The sequence below is a fragment of the Phycomyces blakesleeanus genome, assembly GCF_001638985.1.
Source record: "Phycomyces blakesleeanus NRRL 1555(-) unplaced genomic scaffold PHYBLscaffold_1, whole genome shotgun sequence".
Classification (NCBI taxonomy): Eukaryota; Fungi; Mucoromycota; class Mucoromycetes; order Mucorales; family Phycomycetaceae; genus Phycomyces; species Phycomyces blakesleeanus.
In genome coordinates, this window is record NW_017265134.1 from 1,074,394 (window position 1) to 1,093,362 (window position 18,969).

General features: G+C 35.8%; 6 protein-coding genes across 6 annotated transcripts; 2 read left to right on the forward strand and 4 right to left on the reverse strand.

Annotated features, from left to right (window-relative positions):
- Window positions 1-273: 273 nt before the first annotated feature.
- Window positions 274-1,167, forward strand: PHYBLDRAFT_138144 (hypothetical protein; the record flags this gene model as incomplete). The annotated part of the gene is made up of 1 exon (XM_018429944.1): window positions 274-1,167. The coding sequence occupies one exon, from the start codon at window positions 274-276 to the stop codon at window positions 1,165-1,167; it is 894 nt and encodes a 297-aa protein (XP_018298629.1).
- Window positions 1,168-4,818: 3,651 nt separating this feature from the next.
- On the forward strand, window positions 4,819-6,055 carry PHYBLDRAFT_61641 (hypothetical protein; the record flags this gene model as incomplete). The annotated part of the gene is made up of 6 exons (XM_018440834.1): window positions 4,819-4,870; window positions 5,024-5,076; window positions 5,175-5,186; window positions 5,346-5,411; window positions 5,627-5,686; window positions 5,957-6,055. The coding sequence occupies 6 exons, from the start codon at window positions 4,819-4,821 to the stop codon at window positions 6,053-6,055; spliced, it is 342 nt and encodes a 113-aa protein (XP_018298630.1).
- A 983-nt stretch (window positions 6,056-7,038) lies between these two features.
- Window positions 7,039-8,317, reverse strand: PHYBLDRAFT_184366 (hypothetical protein). Its single transcript, XM_018438921.1, has 2 exons — window positions 8,295-8,317; window positions 7,039-7,965 (listed from the first exon to the last, which is right to left on the reverse strand). The coding sequence occupies exons 1-2, from the start codon at window positions 8,303-8,305 to the stop codon at window positions 7,227-7,229; spliced, it is 750 nt and encodes a 249-aa protein (XP_018298631.1). The 5' UTR covers window positions 8,306-8,317; the 3' UTR covers window positions 7,039-7,226.
- A 269-nt stretch (window positions 8,318-8,586) lies between these two features.
- PHYBLDRAFT_61643 (hypothetical protein) lies at window positions 8,587-10,854 on the reverse strand (the record flags this gene model as incomplete). Its single annotated transcript, XM_018440835.1, has 6 exons — window positions 8,587-9,881; window positions 9,962-10,040; window positions 10,115-10,194; window positions 10,280-10,420; window positions 10,489-10,585; window positions 10,651-10,854. 6 exons carry the CDS (start codon window positions 10,852-10,854, stop codon window positions 8,587-8,589), a joined length of 1,896 nt encoding a protein of 631 aa, XP_018298632.1.
- Window positions 10,855-11,411: 557 nt separating this feature from the next.
- NDE (NDE, mitochondrial external NADH dehydrogenase) lies at window positions 11,412-13,452 on the reverse strand (the record flags this gene model as incomplete). The annotated part of the gene is made up of 5 exons (XM_018439941.1): window positions 13,182-13,452; window positions 12,790-12,979; window positions 12,371-12,691; window positions 11,675-12,239; window positions 11,412-11,601 (listed from the first exon to the last, which is right to left on the reverse strand). Coding segments are annotated over exons 1-5 (1,395 nt in total), but the record flags the coding sequence as incomplete, so codon positions are not given.
- A 1,805-nt stretch (window positions 13,453-15,257) lies between these two features.
- PHYBLDRAFT_104436 (hypothetical protein) lies at window positions 15,258-16,830 on the reverse strand (the record flags this gene model as incomplete). Its single annotated transcript, XM_018427843.1, has 4 exons — window positions 15,258-15,959; window positions 16,056-16,287; window positions 16,366-16,498; window positions 16,566-16,830. The coding sequence occupies 4 exons, from the start codon at window positions 16,828-16,830 to the stop codon at window positions 15,258-15,260; spliced, it is 1,332 nt and encodes a 443-aa protein (XP_018298634.1).
- Between the last annotated feature and the right edge of the window lie 2,139 nt (window positions 16,831-18,969).

Genomic DNA, 18,969 nt, shown 5'->3' on the forward strand with positions numbered 1-18,969 from the left:
AAATAGCATGTTATAACATTTTGGAGTGACCCTCTGATGAGTGGATTAGATCCCCGTCATCGTCATCGGCTTGTCTGGACTGATTTCAATCCAAATAAATTTTATATATAAAAAAAATAATAATCTTGGGCTTCAAGCCCCTCCCGCGTACCAAAAAAAAAAAAATTAAATTATTGAACTATTTAAACTCGCTTTCAATCTATTCTTTCAATCTTTGCCCTTTCCCTTTTCCTACTTTAAAAATAATAATAATCAAAATACAAAAAAAAGGATATGAAGCTTTCCCTTGTTTTTGTTGCTCTTTTTGCTGTAGGCCACGGGTTGCCCATCTCTCTTGATGATTCGATTTTAGAGAGTTCGACCGTGGAAAATATAGAGCCAGCAAATGAGCCATTTGTGGTCCAGATAGACCAGTTTACGCAACTAGTCTCCACCCATTTGCACTTTGACCATCTCGAACCTATCATTTCGACCACATACCGCGAGATATCTGGACAGCTTCAGCATCACATCGAGATAACCGTCCACGATACCTCACTAGATACCCAGCCTTATGATAACATCCGTCAGCATAGTTTTCAGCAGTCTCAATCCCTTGAAGGCATGGATATAGAAATCCTTCAGGCACAAATATCTGGCGCCATCCAGGCCCATACAGAAGGAAATCTTCCTCTCGCGTGGGACAAGGTTGCGGACAAGCTCAGTCGACCTGCCCTGGAAGCATATTTGGCCCAGCTAATCTCAACCCGGTGCGGGATAAATGCTGGATTTCCAGTCCAGGCAGACCAAGCAGACTCGGGCTGTCTGATGGAAAAGGCCGTCAGTCTTTCTAGTAGCATCGACGACTATATCGCCAACAATCTTTCCGAGACGTTCTTGACACTCGACCAGACCGTTTTGCCAGACTTACTCGAGCACACGGCCAGGGACCTCAAACAGGTTCTCGATTATTTTAATGCGGTATTTTTAAGACACGACGAGAGACAACTTTCGCTTCGGGTGATACCTTGGAACGAGCACACAAATCACGCCAATATTGCAGACACCGCAAACATAGATATTCAGACCTTTAGTTCTAAGCTCCTTCAACTTGCATCACGATCCCTCTCGAGTGATGATCACCCTATCGAATTCTTCTTCAACTATGCCAACCTAGCAAGAGTCTAAGAATCTAATCTCAACAAATAACGATAGCGTGGCTCGGCCTTTGACATTATTTTTTTTACACCAAAAAAAAAAGAAATTCTTTGTTCTGGACCAAAAAACCAAAAAACCAAAAAATCAAAAAAAAAAGCCTTGTAAATATTTCCTCCACCAAAGATCCAGTTTCTCTTGTGTTCAAAAGGCTGATTTGTACCTTGATCTATAGTCTAAATATCCATACAAAGACATATACGGCCCATGATTGCCTAAAATTTCTTGTGTTCATTAGACTATTCTTGGATTTAAGTAGCCATCTGTCCTTTTGGGTGTATATACATATATATATATATTTATATTTATGAAAGATGATTTCAAGTAACTCAAGTCCCAACCCTTTTTCTGTTTGTTTCTTTATTCGCTTTAAAGATATATAGTATTTATATCTAGAGTATGTCAATAAACATAGAATATATCCTATGAAGTACAAGTATAATCTTTTGCTCCTAAAACTCCATTTATGCACTTTTAACCTTCTTATAATAAACATACATTTTTTTTATCAAACAAACTATTTATTATTATATTTGCTGTATTATACCCTCAAATGTCAGGACCATTCTTGTTCAAAATAAAAAGTTGCGCCAGTCAAATACTAAAAGGTTTGCAACCGCAAAGAAAAGGACCCAAGTCGCACTTGCCAAACTCTATGCACCTATCGATGTGCCTTTATTTTTGAATATCTTTATGTATTGTCTATTGGATATAATGTCTTATCTGGAACATATTGCTGTTACACCCATTAATTCTATGTTTATATATATATATAGAAGTTGTTGAATAAAATATGCTTCCATTGGACTTGAGATCCAAACTGGCATACAATGTAATGTACTTTCTATTGATCATTTTAACTATCATTTTTAATAAAAGTAAAAAGAATTGTTTCCTTTCCTTTCTGTTTTTGGTAGCTTATTTAAAATATCTCGTTTTTTTTTTAAAAAAAATAAATAAAGGATTTGTCCTTGGCCTTGGCCTTGGCATTGGCATTGGCCTTGACCTTGCCTTTGACTTTGAATAGAACTATGAGTATGATACTTTTGACTAGAGTATATTTTACGAATAGTGAGGGATTAAAGGAAGCTCCGCCATTCAATTCATTTGGTTACCAGCAATTTTGTATATCGAATTCTTGGATCGTACCCATCTTAATCGTGACAGTTTTGCACCCTAAGAAAGAAATTAGCACAAGGCATATTTCTTTGGTTGTACTTTTGCACAACATAAACTAATACTGATACTAAAAATAGGCTCTTTAGCTCGTAGGCGATCTTTTTTATCTTTTACCGTATTTTCAGCCACTATACATTTTGAAGTGCTACTGTCATCTCAGAGGCGCTTACATTGCTGCGGCTCGGCTATGCTAAATGCTAGCTCTAGTTCTAGATCTATAATGTTAAAAGATAATTGATGACGATAGTAATTAAGCTAGAATTCTATTATTTTTTTTTATTAAAGTAAACATCTTATGCACGTCTGCGTTATCAGACGCGTCGATAGAATAATGATAACAGTCGGATCATCATATCTTCCACCGTATCGGTCCATTCGGTTGAATAAAGAAACGCGGGTGAAGATCCCTTTTTATTATTGGCTATTGTAAGATAGAATGATTACCATGGTGATTAGTCTAAAATAAATAAATAAAAAATAACATGTATATTAAAGCGAATAAAGCCTCCAAGTTGTTTTACCATCAATGAAAGCACAGGACTCAGAATTTAAACTGACGGAGTGGGGTCATACAATTAAGTTTTATATAGATCTATACAATTCTTTTTTGTTTAATTTTAGACAGATTTTTTTTGTGCTTCCCGATCCTACTGACCAAAAGTTAGTGTCTTGGCTCGATTCTTTTTTATTTATTTATTTATTATTTTAGACTCTGAAACTATTGTTGCTTAGTTTTCAGCCTCTTAGTCTATAAAATTGAATATACATTCGTCATATAAATCTTACCAATAAGTAATAACCCGTCAACCACTGTTTATATATATTTGAGCCTCTTATTATCACAAAAAATTGCTGGTAAATTAATAGGGTTTATACATATCAAGCATTGCAAAAGTTACTAATGTATCAATCCTCTGACTTTACTCTTTATAGGACAGCCTATGATGTTATTTTGAAGCCTATTCTCTTTCAAAACATTCAATATTTTGATAAGATATTATTTATATACTATATTTGTAAATAGAACTTGTGGAAAAAAAAACAAAACAAAAAATACGTGCCTAGGGATGTATTTGTTTTTTGGTCTTTTGAATTACAATAATAGCAAAGGAATAAGAAAATTTGAAATTGAAACATATATATAATAAAAAAAATTAGGAGAAGCAATAGCGCTTAATCAAAGTTCAACCTTAAAACAACCCTTAAAACCCGGAAAATATTGCAAAAAAAAATCTCCTACTAAAGTGGCCTCTTTTTATATATATATATATATATATTATTATTATTACTATAATGTAAGCGCCACATTACATTTGCCTTTATTTTTTAAAGACCTCAAAGATCCCAGTTGTCTTAATTTACTATTATACTTCTTTAATCTTCGCGCATTAACAGTACCAACCAGCCAAAAATTAAAAAGAGCATTGAATTTGGAGATTCGAGTTGAATACAATTGCTATTCTTATCAGTCATCCCAATGGGCTGCATAGAATCCCTGGAAATATTTCAAACGATTTATACAAATAAACAAACAAGCAAATATGAATTATTATTATTATTATCATTTGTTAGTCTAATAGCTAACATTGGTAAAGTTGATTCGAAATAGAGTGTTTTTTTTTGCTATATCTTTGTTTCTTCTTTTCTTTCTTTATTGACATCAGACATACGTATTATCTTTCTTCTGGCTTCCGATTAGCAGATAGAATCGAATTGTATTGTATTCTTCCTCGGATTCCTAAAGCTTATTTTCTAGAATGTTTCAAGCAATCAGGTTAAATTACAAAGCTATATGTATTTCTGTTAGATCAGATAGTTTCTTTTTCAAAAGAAAACTATAGACAGAACCTTGAACTTTTCTTTTAAAAACAACTGTTGACTTGGCGTGCGCTTTTTTTTTACACTACGTAAGACTGTGCACATTGACAAGATCATGTGTTCATTAGGACACTTTACCACATTTATATATAGACTTTATATAATAAACTGCATAAACAGAAGAATTAGAAACCATATTTTATCTATTTTATATCGGTCACCCGAATAAGTCTTGGTATTAAAGCAAAAGAAAGAGAATTCGCAAGGGAGGTATATAGGCTATACAACTACTTGCATTATCTTTATGTTAACAAGTCAAATCATAAAAAATAATACACAAAAATTAAGGAACACAATTATTTTAATTAACCGCTCATTTGTAAGTACAGCATTCAAACATATCAACCATATGCTTACTATATAAACTTTTGAATTAAAAACAGTCGCTTTATGAAGAGCATATATTACAGTTGTAATCTACAGAGGTATATAATAAATTTGGAAGTTGTATTTTATATATACATATATATAGTGAGCATAATTTATGGGATATGTTCTTCTTCTTGCTATAGACTATTATTTACTTTAACAAAGGATATAAGAAATAAAAACAAAATCTATTCAAATATGTATATATCTCATTATCTACATTTAATCGGACGCAAAGTTGGATTAAAACGTAACCACTTCAGATGCTTCTTATGAATACTCACTACATAATCATATCAAAGCATATTTTCAACTGTTAATCAAAATAATTTCTTTTAGAGCACTGCAAAATACTATCAGGTCTTTAATACATGTGTACTTTTACTCTATTTAACTCATACAGTACTCACTCAATCAAATGCACCCAAACTATTGAGAAGGGCTCTAATTTGTGAGGTAAGTGGCCTTAAGTTATAGTAGATCATGTAATTATCTGATGGTTGTGTAGGTTTTATACATCTATTTATATACACACCTATTTGTCAATATTAAAGTTGTGCTCAGACGTGAGTTTATCAGAATTTGTTGCTTTTTGCTTTTAGTTGTCTGGCATACGGAAATGCATAAACAACCTACAGGTTCCTTTATTTTAAACCCAGACTATAATTTTGCTCTGTCTTCCATGTGATATATAAGTTTGAATGATCTTTTGGCTACATCTTTAGGATATTAGTTCTTACATTTGCTTGATGCATCCAACATTATGCGAACTATCTGGATATCAGTCACAGGTAAGTCACTCGAAGATTATGTATAAATAAGGCTTCGCTCCTTTTAATTTTTCAAATTTTCTTTTCTTCCCTTCTTTGCCACTTATTCTTAATCTAGAATGCGATTGGCCAAAGTGTCATGAGTATTGGGTAATACTGACCCACTTCAGATTAATTTAGGCACTTTTCACGCTCAAATGTATCCTTATTACTTATATATCTGATTATTGTATTAGACAAATAAACGAGTTTTTGTAAATTTTCAAGATTTAGTATTTCTTTTCAATGGGGAGATGGTAACATTCCCGTAATAATATCCAGAGTTTTGTAAAGAAAACCTCCCATCTTGAGTAAGCATTGGTATAAAGAGCTACACGAGACACTCTATTGAAGTAAAAAAAAAACATAGCACAGGGCAACACCCCAAAGAGCAATTAGTATTAATCTAAATACTTGGTCAAAGAGAGAGAAAAAGACACCCCTTTCTCATAAGTCTAATAGTATTAAACATACCACTTGATTGTAGCTACAACATAGGTTTTATATTAATCTGACATGTTGTGAAGCTAATTACTATTATAGAGGTTGCCACTCAGAAATTACAAAGATTCATTAAAGAAAGAAAAAACCGGTTAATGGGAGTTTTGAATATCACAGAGAGTTAGCATTGACCCAAATAATATAATGTATGTCTAATGATTTCACTGTCTCTTTCATAATAATAAACAATCTGTATATTAAGACGAGAGTATGACAACGAAATGTTACTGAGGTAAACCTTTGTTGTTTAGGCAACTGGGTTAAATATGCGATTTTACACTCCCTAATCCAAGTGTATGGTAAAGAAGAAAAGTTGTCTAATCTTTACCAGTCTTAAAATATAATAAGTCCAAGCCACTACAAATAGCATTTTTGCAAATAACAACAAGTCTTCCATAGAGGAGGCCTTAAAAGTTTGCCAAGTTTTTAACATATTGCTTAATTTCGACAGCTTTGTAAATTTGAAGTTTTGAAAGGTAACATGTGTGCTTATATGTTTTTTTTTTTTTTTTTTTTTACTAGAAATATTTAGGATAACCCCCTTTTCGAATAGATGAATATTTGTTAATTAAAAACAAAACTATAAAAAAAAGTATTCGTTTGTAGGGAGCAATCTGTTAAAGTAATGGTCTTGCTAAACCTCTTATGCTTATCGATAAAAGAAGAAGCATTGGTTTTGTTTCTGAGAATTGTTATTGTATATATTTGGATAGAATCCAAGTAAGCACAGACAACTGACAAGCTTTACATTCACAAGACAAAAAGTCTTTTTTGGTTTGTTTTTGATTTGCCTTAGAAAAAAAAGTTGTTAAGTTAAGCAAGAGAAGTAGGTAAAAGAAAACTGAAAACAAATAGGAGAAAAGAGAAGATTAGACATGGTTGAAATTATGATTGTGGATTTTGTAAAAGAGAATAGCATAAACCTAAGGAGAAAAATAGTGAAATACATTTAGCATTTTGCCAAAAAAGAACCTCAATGAATGAATGAATGAATGAATGAATGAATAACACAGATAGATTCCTTTCTTCAATACACATATATTCTTGTAAATGAATCCCAAAAATTCCCTCTTCTTATTCTATAGACTCTTAAAAACCAAACACAATTAAACTTCTTGAATCCATTATTCATATTAGCATCATTATATAACATCTGTACATCAAACAAAAAATATTTATATTATAAATTTTAGAAGTTCGAAAACCAAGCCACCGTTCTTAAAGTTTTTTTAGTGAGTGAAATAAAAAAAAAAGTTCGAACAGATAGATACTAGATGGATTAGCTAGCTATAAAACTTAGTTCATGGACTGGACGAGCTTGTTGATGAAGTTCTCACGGTCACCAGCATCACCACCCTCGACGAAGTGCAAGAACTTGCGAGCGTGCCACAACTTGTTGGGGTTGGAGAGCTTGAAGGGCCACAAGAAGTTGGAGGCCTCCTTGAAGTGAGGACCAACGGTGGCAATCTCGTTGATGAGATCCTCGACGCAGACGATGTTGAACTTGCCGAGACCCTTCTCGATAACGGAGTTATCGTGGATGGGGATTCTCTGCTTGTTGGACTTGGCATATCCACGCTTGTAGATCAACTCGCGGATGGTCTTCTGGTTGGGGTAACCGTAAGCGACGTAGGGCTGGACCAACTGGAGCATCTCAGAGGTGGCCTTGTTCAACTTGACGAAGACACCGTTGTTGATCTGCAAAAGACGGAGCAACTGGAGAACCTTGCGGGGCTTGGGGGCAATGTTGTTGATACCGCGGATACGGACAACGAAGACAAGCTTGGGCTGGGCGGGAACGTAGAAGTCACCGTTCTTCTTGGCCTGACGGCGGAGGAAGACCTCGCGTCTCTCGGCAGCCTTGTTCTCGGCGTGGTAGGTAGCAGCACGCTTGAAGAGATCACGTCTCTTGGCAATGCGAGCCTTCTTGGCCTCGGCCTTCTTGGCAACGAGGGCAGCGGCAGCCTTGGCGTTGGACTGGTTCTTCTTCAAGAGAGTCTCGGGGACGAGGACGTCGTTGGCGGCAGGAACGTTGCTATAATACCACCAAAGTTAGTATGAGTCAATCTTCTGATTAAACAATATAGCGTTTTGCCAGCACAGTAATCCTGAACCATCACAGCACACTAAGCTAAGATACAGAAATAAAAAATAAAATTCGATATCCAATTTGACAATGTCCAAGAACACACAAAAGTAAATGGCATCTCAGCCACCCATCATGAATAGAAATTCTCATTCATCAGGGCAATGAAAATCAATGTACTTTTGGTGATCGCCGTATGGATACCGATATCTTATAATGTTTCTTTTCGTTCTTTGCCTTCGTTCTTCACGTCTATTTTTGTTGGATGGAAAACTTACTAAGCGACCATGGTAGCACCTATACGGAAAGAGGAGGTCAAAAAAAAGCTGTGAAGAAAATTTTTTATTTGCTTTCGAGGCAAAAAAAAAAAAAATGGTTGTGACGTTCAAATCAGAAAAAAAATCAAAAAAAAAATCAGCGGCCACTTAAAAAAAAGAAAGGAAAATGAAACGAAAAAAAATTGTGTGTGTGTACATATTGTAGTGTAGATTTGGATGCGATTTATGTGTGTATTTCTGTTGAATGAGTAGAATAGATATAGATATGAATTATGAAACTTATTAACCTATTTTAAGAAGATTTGTTTTGCAATGCTTTATGTACTCTCCATTGCTCTTTTGAGGACGGTAAATTGGAGGTATGGTATAAGGTGGAAGAGGAATAAAGGTGATCATTTGAGGCCACCTTCTTGAATGGTTCCTGAACCAATGTGTCAGGATGAGCTGAATGGTCTTTTGAAAATGAGGGTTGATAGAGTCCGTTCGATGAGTTTTTAGGGGATAGACCGGGGCCATAGCCAGAAATGAACAAATCAGTCTGACTGATATCTGGGTACATCCTTGTCTTTGACTGGTTCGATAAAGGCTGTGCACTTTGGAAGCGATTGATAGGATATTCTTGTCTATAAGCTTGCTCGGATGATCTGTAGTGCTGTGGATTTGTAGTTGACGATTGCCCCATTCGTCGGAAGTCCATTGGTATCGGGTGGAAGACGGGCTGGTTTTGTGAAAGTGAAAGCGTAGATTGCCCTGATATATCTTCACTCGCATGTCGTTGTTGTTCTTGAATCATACTTAGAACAAAATTTGTGTGAGACATGTCTGTCGAATCTTTTGATTTTGATGGATTTCTATCATGTATTGTGATATCCTCCTTGTCCTTTTTCTTGTTGTGGCGAAATATACTAGGGATGACCTTTGAGAGCTGGTCTCTAGTTTGGAAAAGAGGTCGCTGAGTTTGTTTTTGAGGAGGTGTATCATATCGTGTTTTGGTAAACAAAGGTGCATGAGATACTTCTTCAGGAGCATCGTCAGAATCGTCAGTTGCTAATTCAAGCGAAGGCACTAGTGGTGGTAAAGTTCTGTCCGTAAGTGCGGGGATGTGTACTCTGTCAATACTTTTGGCTGTTTCTTCTTTTTGTTTTTGTGCTGCTGTGTTTTCTTCGATTTGCTTAAGTTTTACATTCTTTGGTACGATGTTTGCTGTGACCTTTTCTGTGTATTCTATAGCATTTTTTGCTGCTGTTATAGCAGACGCAACATTTGCTTCCCTATCTGATACAACTTTTGCTGATTCAGCGTCAGTGATCTGTCGTTCTGTATCTTTTACTTTGGATGTAATGATATCTGATGTATCATTTACTGCAATCTCGATTATGTTTTCTGGAAGCATCTCTATTTGGACCTCGACTGGACTCATAATAATGTCCTCTTTTGGTAGACTGCTTTCTGTTTCAAATACGACACTTTGAATACTTTCGGCTACCTCTATATTTTTGGATGTTGTTTCTGAATCAGGAAAATAAAATTCACTAGAGCCGTCAGAGTATATAGACGATTCTTCTGCCTTGCACCTTTCTATCTCATCTTCAATTGCATTTATCATATCCTAAAACGAATAACGATTATCAGGAAAGGCTGTACTTATATATTGTTGTAATATTTACTTGCATTGAAACTAAGAACAAGTGCGTCTGTGCCTTCTATTCTATTAGGGACAAGCTCCGTCTCTAGTATAGCTTCTTCCTAAAAAAAAGAGTGTGTCAATATAGATTAACACTAGCGACTAGTAGAGTAATAAAAATAATAGTATTTCTTACCTCTAATATCATATTGCTTTCATGTACATCTCTGACATTTGTGCCAGTTATATAGTCTATTGAAAGCAAATTGAATTCTGCTACCAGTGTAAGTAGTTAAATACCGCCAATAATGATTATTACTCTGGTATATTAGCTATAATATGTCTTGAAAAGTTTATTTACTCGAATCTATTGACTCTGTATTCTTGATGTTTGATTCGAGCTGTAAAATTGTCGCAATTGCTTCATCCATTTGTTCAACATGTGTTTTTGTCAATATATCCATCTCTGTTTTATGCTGCTTTTTCAATATCCGTTCTTGTTCTATAATGGATTTTTTGAGTACCCAAATAACAACAACATAAAAATCCGAAAGCCGTATTAAATAATACCTTTAATCTTCTCCAAGGCATCTTCATATGAATTCTTGTACTCTTCGGCCTTCTTTTTCCATGCTAGGGCAGCCTCTTTTAAAGATCTTATTTCGGTCTTGTAAATAATATAATTATTTAATCTTGGTTAATTTAAATAATTTATATTTTACATTTATATACCTCTTTGTAATCCAATGATTTTTGTAATTTATCAATGGTTGTCTTTAGACTATGTTCTCTTTCGCTGGCTTCTTCAAATTTAGCGTTCATTTGGATGACAGATGCGATGTTTGTAAAAGTCGCTGGTGGAACAACAGATTTTTTTCTCATAGCCGGGTTTGAGGAAGATCCATGTATGTTGACAGAGGGAAGACCGTACTTCATTATTGGTATTATTATTATTATTATTATTAGACTGGTAGTTTGTGTGAGATATGGTAACTGAAATAGAGATGTTAAGAGAAATGAAGAGAAAAGAAACCGATTTTGGATATCTATTTAGCTGAAACCACTTGTTTATTAGATGTTTGCTTCGCATTGTTTTCAGATACATTGGCTCACAGTCCAAATAAGGAAAGCTTGTTTCTATCTGGATCTGTCTTGTTGTTGTTGGTGTTCATTTTTGGTCAAGAAAAACGTACAAGGGTCACATCATCTGTGGCCATCCAATATATACACGCTTGATATTTTAAATAATAGAACGTTAGAAACTTAAAATCTTTAAAAACTAAAGCTCAATACTATACATAGGCAGTATACTCAAAGGCATTATGTATCATAACAGAGCACAATCCTCATTTATCATAGTTTCTCTAGGGGTTTCTTTTTTATTTATATATGTTTTTGTAGAAAAATAAAGCAAGCTTTTCATGTTAATGTAATATTCTATAAAGGAGTGCGCTGTAAATATGATGAATGTAAGATGGATATAAGAACGCTTATTCTCTGGAGATGTCGCGACCCAAAAGAGTCTTTTTGGTCCAGTCAGTAATGACGAGCCATCTGTTACGACCAGAGAAAATGTTGGAAACGTATGCAGATCTCCAGAATGCAAAGGTAGCAACACCACCCGAAGAAAGGTTACCCTGAGCGAATGGCACATCAGCAATAGCCTTGTCAGAGCCAACATAACTACCATCCAAGAAAAAAAATATATATCCTTAATATCCTCAAAGCACACATCTTATTTTATGTTCTAACTTACCACAATGATCCTTGATGGGAGTATTTGAAGGGCTGAATATCCTGAGACTTCTGATACTTGCGGAGCTTCTTTGCCTTCTCTTCAGCAGGTGCAGAAGCAAGCTCGTCTTCGAGCTTTTCTGTGGTTGCAAGCTGTGCAAAGACACGAGCAAGGTACTTACCCTGCTGCGATGCTACCTGGGCAGTTGGAGCATACTTTGTAGCAGTAGCATCACCCAGGGCAAAAATATCCTCTGAGCCCTGGAGACGCAGCCAATCGTCGACAGAAAGACCACGACGCACGGTCTGTGACTCGGGAAGCTTGTTCATCAAGTTGCGGACCATGGGGCGCATAGTGTTTCCAGTAGCCCAAACCAGAAGACCATAGGGAATAGAAGCATCGGTACCATCGCTCTTCTTTACCACGATCTCCTTTTCGCGGACCTCCTTAACCATGGTCTTGGTGTGGATAGTGATATTCTGCTCCTTAAATGTAGATTCGGTGTACTCAATCAACTGCTTGGAGAAGGCAGGCAACACATTGGGAAGAGCTTCAACCAAGGTAATCTTGATCTTTCCGGCAAGTTCTATCAAGTACGCGTTAAATATATTATACTTATATATTATTTAATTTAATTTTATCTTATTCTAGTTTTGTTGTTATTATTGCTGTTGCTGCTGCTGTTGTTGTTGTTGTTTGAAATCAAGAAGAGCTTACCAGGATACCAGACGGTAAGATCGTCGACCAAGAAATCGTGGAGTTCGGCAGCATATTCAATACCGGTAGGGCCACCTCCTACAACCACCATGTGCAAAAGACGGTCAATCTCCTCGGGGCTCTGTCCAGGGAAGGCGGCAGTCTCGATACAATCCATGAGCTTAGTACGGATCTTCTGGGCATCCCAGACCTCCTTCAAGAAACAACCGTACTGTTCTACACCCTTGATACCAAATGTCTGATTCTGAGCACCGACACCGATTACCAAGTAATCATAAGGAATTGTGCTAACAGAACTTTCTCCCTTGACATCGGAGCTGTCTGATTGTGCGAAAAAGAATGAGTCAGCCAAAGTTTTTCTATGCCTCTTTTTTTTCTTATTTTCTGGTTGTTGCATTTCGTCTTATCTCAAAACTTACCAACAATTGTCAAGAGCTTCTTCTCGGGATCAATATCGGTACACTCTGCCTCATAAACCTTTACATCTCTGGACTTGTGGCGAGTAATGAAACGAATGGGTTCAACCAACGAACGGACGTCAATGGTACCAACCGTGCAGCTGGGCAGAAGAGGAGTAAACAAAAAGTAGTTTCTTGGAGATACAACAACCTAAAAACAGAAATTAATCTTTACACATTGAATTTGTCCATTCTTATTTTCATTTTCCTTTTTTTTTCTTTTTAATTTTTATCTACAAATTTCCCTCCCAATTCAACATGAACTCCCATCCCCTTCACCTCCGCCCTAGCCTCCCTCAAATTCATATATATATATATGTATTTATTTATTCGCGCTTATTCCAACTACTTACCACGTTGTAGTCATCGGTATTAACCGCCTTGAGGAAGGAGGTCGAGGCCCAACCACTACCAAGTACGACGATGGTCTTCTTGGAAGGATCAAAGGATTCCTGTGTTGGGGGATGGCGGGTCTCCCACATTGCTATTCATCTTCCGTCAGCTTCATCTTCCAAACAAAGAATTTTTGTTGACTTTTTTTTTTATTTATATGTATTTTATTTTATTTTTATTTTTTATTTTTTGACAAAATAAAAAGTATTTCGATTACTCACAGTATCCGGTAAAAACAACACCACCCAACAAGCCAAACTGCAAGGCACGATACAACATGTTGAGCTTTGGGAATGAGGCTTTGGGGGCATCAGCAAGTGTGCCATTGAAGCGCTGCTGCATTCCCATGGCGACTGTCTGTCTAGTAAGACCGCGAGTGACGACTGTCTGACGAGACACGCCTATATAGAAAATTACACAGACAAAATAAAAAAAAAGAAAAGGAAATAAAATAGAATGTGCTTAGTTAATGTGTTCGCGAGGGGGAGGGAGGTAGAGGGGGTGGAGCAAGTAGTCGACTCTAGAGGGGGCTTTTGTTTTTGTTTTTTGTTTTTTTTTTTTTTTACTTCTGATAAGTGAGCGAGAAACCGAATTCATTGTTAAAGAACTGGAGAGAAGAGCAAGCAGCGTTTTTGTCAAATGGATGAAGTCAAGTCTGACAAGTTGAGTGTCTTTATTTGGGATCTTATTTTCTGTCGCAACGAGTTTGAATTATGTGACTCAATGGATAACTACATGCGGAAGTCTTGCAGAGTTTTAGTAGTTTGCTCACGGAGTGAACGTTCTATAAGCCAAAAGAAATAAATCCTCCACCAATTCATTGGACAATAGTAATAGAATCCAAATATAGGCATTTAGTATCCTATATAGTTAGCGGTGTATCAATAAATCCTATAAGCACGACAGGTATATCTATGAAAGTATAAAATGAAATATATATATATATATTTATATCAATAAACTATAACTTAAATTTGTACAAATTGGTTTGAGTAGAAATATATATATACGAGTTTATAGAAAAATAAAAATAAAAATGAGGTTAAAGAACAAGACAAAAACAAAAACAAATAAAATAAAAGAATGCTTTTTATTTAGTGAGAATAGTAATTACTAGTGGATACCATATATGGTTGTTTCAAATAATATGTCTCTGCTTTTTATCACTGACATTTTATGCGGAAGTTAAAAACTACTTACCATATTTAGGCTCGAGGCTCTTCCAAAATTAGTTGCTAGGACACTCACCCCGTGAGCACCAAGTGGAAGTGAAAATATCCAGTAATATTAAAAATCAAAGCCTTTATCATTTTCATTTGTGATAAGCTATCTATCTATCTATCTATCTATCTATCTTTCTTTCTTTCTATTTATCTTTTTTCTTTAGTTTTAAAGAAGTAAGAAAAGGTGCATGTAAATACTTGTAAATAGGATAGACATGATTATAAATGAATTCCGTTTTCTTGTATTGAAACTCATGTTGGCATTGACGACAGTTCAAGTCATCATCAGCGCTAGCTATGAATCGTAATTGAGATTACACTAGGCAGAGAAATAAGGAAATGCTGTATTTGGTGGATTCGGATAAATCAATCGATAAGCGGGTGTAGGTTTGAGTTTAATTTCATGCTTGGAATTACTTCTCCGGTAAATTTCCGGTGTTCATGTTCCCCACCGACGATCTCTATGATTTTTTTCTCCTATCTTTCCCAATCACTTTATATGTATATTTTCCTTTTCAAGCGTATTGCTGTGTACAGATGATGACAGATAACTACTATGTATGTATGTATGTATGTATGTATGTATGTATGTATGTGTGTGTGTGTATGTATGTATGTATGTATATGTGTGTATGTGTGTATGTATGTATATTTATATATATATATATGTGTGTGTGTGTAAGTGTAAGTGTAAGTGTGTGTGTAATGTATGGGTATGATGAATTACTATAAGAATTCTCTTTGAAAGTGAGGAGAAAATAAACAAGAGTAGAATAGAAGAAAACAATAGAAAAGAAAAATGTATAGGCTCCTTCAGGCAAGGATATTTTTGGTAGGATAAAGCGTCAAGTCCTCAACCTCTTTTTCAATGGACTCCGCCATAACCTCTACACCGTTAACCAACACACCCACGCGCAGCATGGTGAGTAGATTCCTTGCACCATTCGAATGGTTATAGATACCGCCATTGAATGCAGTCGTCATATCCTTGCCAAATGCCGTCGTTATGTATTTTTCTCCGCCTGGGTGTTCAAAAGACTCCATGTCATACAGAATTCCCTCTATCAAGATCCACTGTCTGTCATATTTATGCACCAGAGCCTGGAATTCCTCCCAGGTATAAACCGGTAATTCGTCAATGGGGGTACCATATTTCAGTTTTTGCTTGGCCACTTCTAGCTTGAATTCAATCATCTGTATCTTGCCCTTCTCGATTTCATTAGTGGGGAAAGTTTTGAGCTCATATGCGAGTCCCAAAAACTCCATGGATTTGATGAACCACTTGGTTGGGTCGTACTGTGTGTATAGAATTGCATTGCGATAGTCCTGAGGGAATTGATGGTGGAAGTTGTGATAGCCCTCTCCTAGGGTAAGGAAAGCCGTGAGCCAATGGTCTCGCGGCGAATGGTGGTTGTCATAGGTGTCCTCTCCAAGGAAGTGTGCCAGACTGTTCACAAAAAAGGTACTGTGGTGGATAGTCGTGACACGTACTGCAAACGCATAAAAGAATCCTCCCTAATGGTTGTGTAATTTTAATGTTAAAATAAATTATGCTCTGAAACTCATTTAAACGCATATCATTCATATATATTAATTAAAAAATAAACTTACCCTGAAATCACCCCAACCTAATCCACACACGAGAATTGGTCCAAAAATAGCCATTACCAAGGCAAGCTGGGTATAGTATTTGTGTTGGAAAGCCACAATCGGATCAGCCTTTAGATCGCTGACATCTGCATAGCCAATTCTATGGCGGGGGCGGTTGACAAGCATCCATCCAAAATGGGAGAAGAAGAACCCTCTTTGGGCACTATAAGGATCCTTGTCGGTATCTGTCCATCTATCGAGCATCTTGTTAATATCTTATGACACTCAAGATAGCTCCCAAGTTTACTCCTAAAACATCACTACTAATTACCTGTGGTGTGCGCGATGGCCTCGTGACCACCAGTAAGCGGATCCTTCTGCTGCTCCAGCACCTCCAATAGCATACAAGAGTTTGAGAGGAACCGATGCCATATACGACCGATGTGCCCAGAAACGGTGATAGCCTATTGTTTATATATTAAGCTTTCTATTTTAGAATAAAGTAATGAATAGATCGATATCTAAACTTACCCGCAGTAATACATAAGCCGTTTATATTGCCATACGACAGGTAGAATACAAGTGTTTTGATCTTTAGCTCAGTTGTAAGTATACCATAGAGAGCAATGAGAGGTGTGGCGATGAGGAAGATAGCCTGGATCCAGGCAATACGTGTGTACCAATTCTGCCATGTTGTTGGACTGTCGAACATGGGCGGTATTATTTGCTTGACGAATGGAGGTTTGATACTCTCTGAAGCTGTTCGCTTGTATATATCGGTATCATTGGGTGGCATCTTGCTCTAATGGTTAGCCTTCTTGGCAATGCAATATCAGAAAATATATTAGAGTTGAAAGATGGCAATAAGAATATTTCACTAGGTGTATTATATAAACTTGTGCTTTTTTATATTGCTTTGTAGCATATCCGTACTTCCCCTTCTTTTTCTTTTAATTTTTATTGTTATCATTATAGAACGCAGGGCAACAATGCTTCTTACGGAACGCGTATATTCCTTGCCTGAGATACATGCTTATGTTCATGCAATTTTATTGATATATTTTTTTTTCTAAATCCGCGAATTCTTTATATAACATCCAATGCTTCACATTCAAAGTTTATAATCCAATGTCGTCCCAAGAAAATCAATAAATTGTAAATACTTGACTTCGCATCAATTAACACTAAATCAATATAGCTTCTTTGCTCGTATCGTAAACTAGGAGTTACTTTATTTCTATTGTTGTCAAGGGGAATATGGAATCTAATGGATATTGCCTACAATAAGGAGTTATAACATGCTAGGTGGCCTTGCTTTCTTCTTCTTTACAGCTACGACTAGCTAATACGCTATTAAGTGTAAGTCCCTCCTTTATATCTCTCTTATTTTATTTTACTTTTTTGAAAATCGACCAGCTATTTTGTCTAGCTCGTAAAGTGTTCACGTCCCAATGGTACTACTACCCGATTTGGTGGCTGCCCTGGACTAGTCATCTCATGGCACTAGTTGTCGCAGTTAGACATTTGTGTGTGTATGTTTCTTTTTTAGAATACATCCAAGCTCTGGGACTGATCATTTTATTTTATTTTATTTTTCGAATGCTGTATAGAATAATTTCGGAAGCAAAAGGCCACTAGCAATGCATATTTATTTGAAAATAGAGAATATTTGGTACCATTCACACTGTATTTAATAAATGCAGGGAAAGTTAATGGAAAATAAGTCAATATTAGGCGTAGTTTCTTAAAGCAACCAAGAAAAAAAAAGACTCTATACGAGAAAATAAATTAAATAGGTATCAAAATTATAGTGAGCTTGTTTAAACGTGCAAGACTTATATTAGGCATACAAGGCAATTGTTATATTTATATAAAAGAAGGGAAACCTACAAACAATGTGTTTGAATTATAGAAATAGATTATATTTGAGCAATGGTTCATACGAAGAGAACAAAAGCGTCTATATTCGCTATATTTCCTTTTTTCTTCTTCTTTCCTCGAGGCTAACACCTGCTTATTATGGTCCAAGATAGACCCCTCGGAATCATGCTTATCCACTCTTTCTTTTTTTTGTTATATTTATATATACATTATTATTATTATTATTATTATTATTATTATTATTATTATTCTTGAGCCAAAGGAAGAAGTGATTATCCCTAATTCAAGTTGTATGAACCGCTCTATCGTTAACTGTAACTAATTGATCGGTTTAGGATAACCAAGAGACTTTTAAAACCACACCTACCGCGAGGTCACACCTCTTTGTTCATTTAATTGCATAGAGTGGCGCTTATGGTACTGTCAATGTTTCCTCCATTATTGACACACTGAAAAGGAAGTTTGGGAGTATGATATACAGAATACTATACTTTTGATACTCTACTTGAGGATTAGAGCATGTGTCAAAGCAATAGAATATCTTCCACGTGTTGGGTATATTGTATGTGTATCTATCTGTATGTGTATGTGTATGTGTATGTGTATCTATCTGTATATATATGTGTATGTTAAAAAGAATTACATTAAATGTTTAGTAACTGCATATTGCATTGGCCACTATATCTACCGGATTTCATAAACCGGTGTTTATTCAACGTACATATATTTTATTTAATAAAAGCATTTATACAGCTACATATACATATATATTTATCGGCTTCTGCAAATTAACTTTTTGGTTTACATTCCTGACAATAGAAAGTAAACAAGATGCCTACAGGAGACACATCTACAATGAGAAGCCTTTCAGATATAAAACATAGCTTGTATGACTATATGGTATATCTTCCCGGGCTCTGGATCTATAGTCTAGAGTAAAGGCATTAATATACCACACGAATGGTCAGTCAAGTGTGTTCTGGGCTATATGGGCTATATGGGCTATAGAATCGGATATTGGGTCTCTGGAAGGGCAGGGCTATTTAAGATCTAG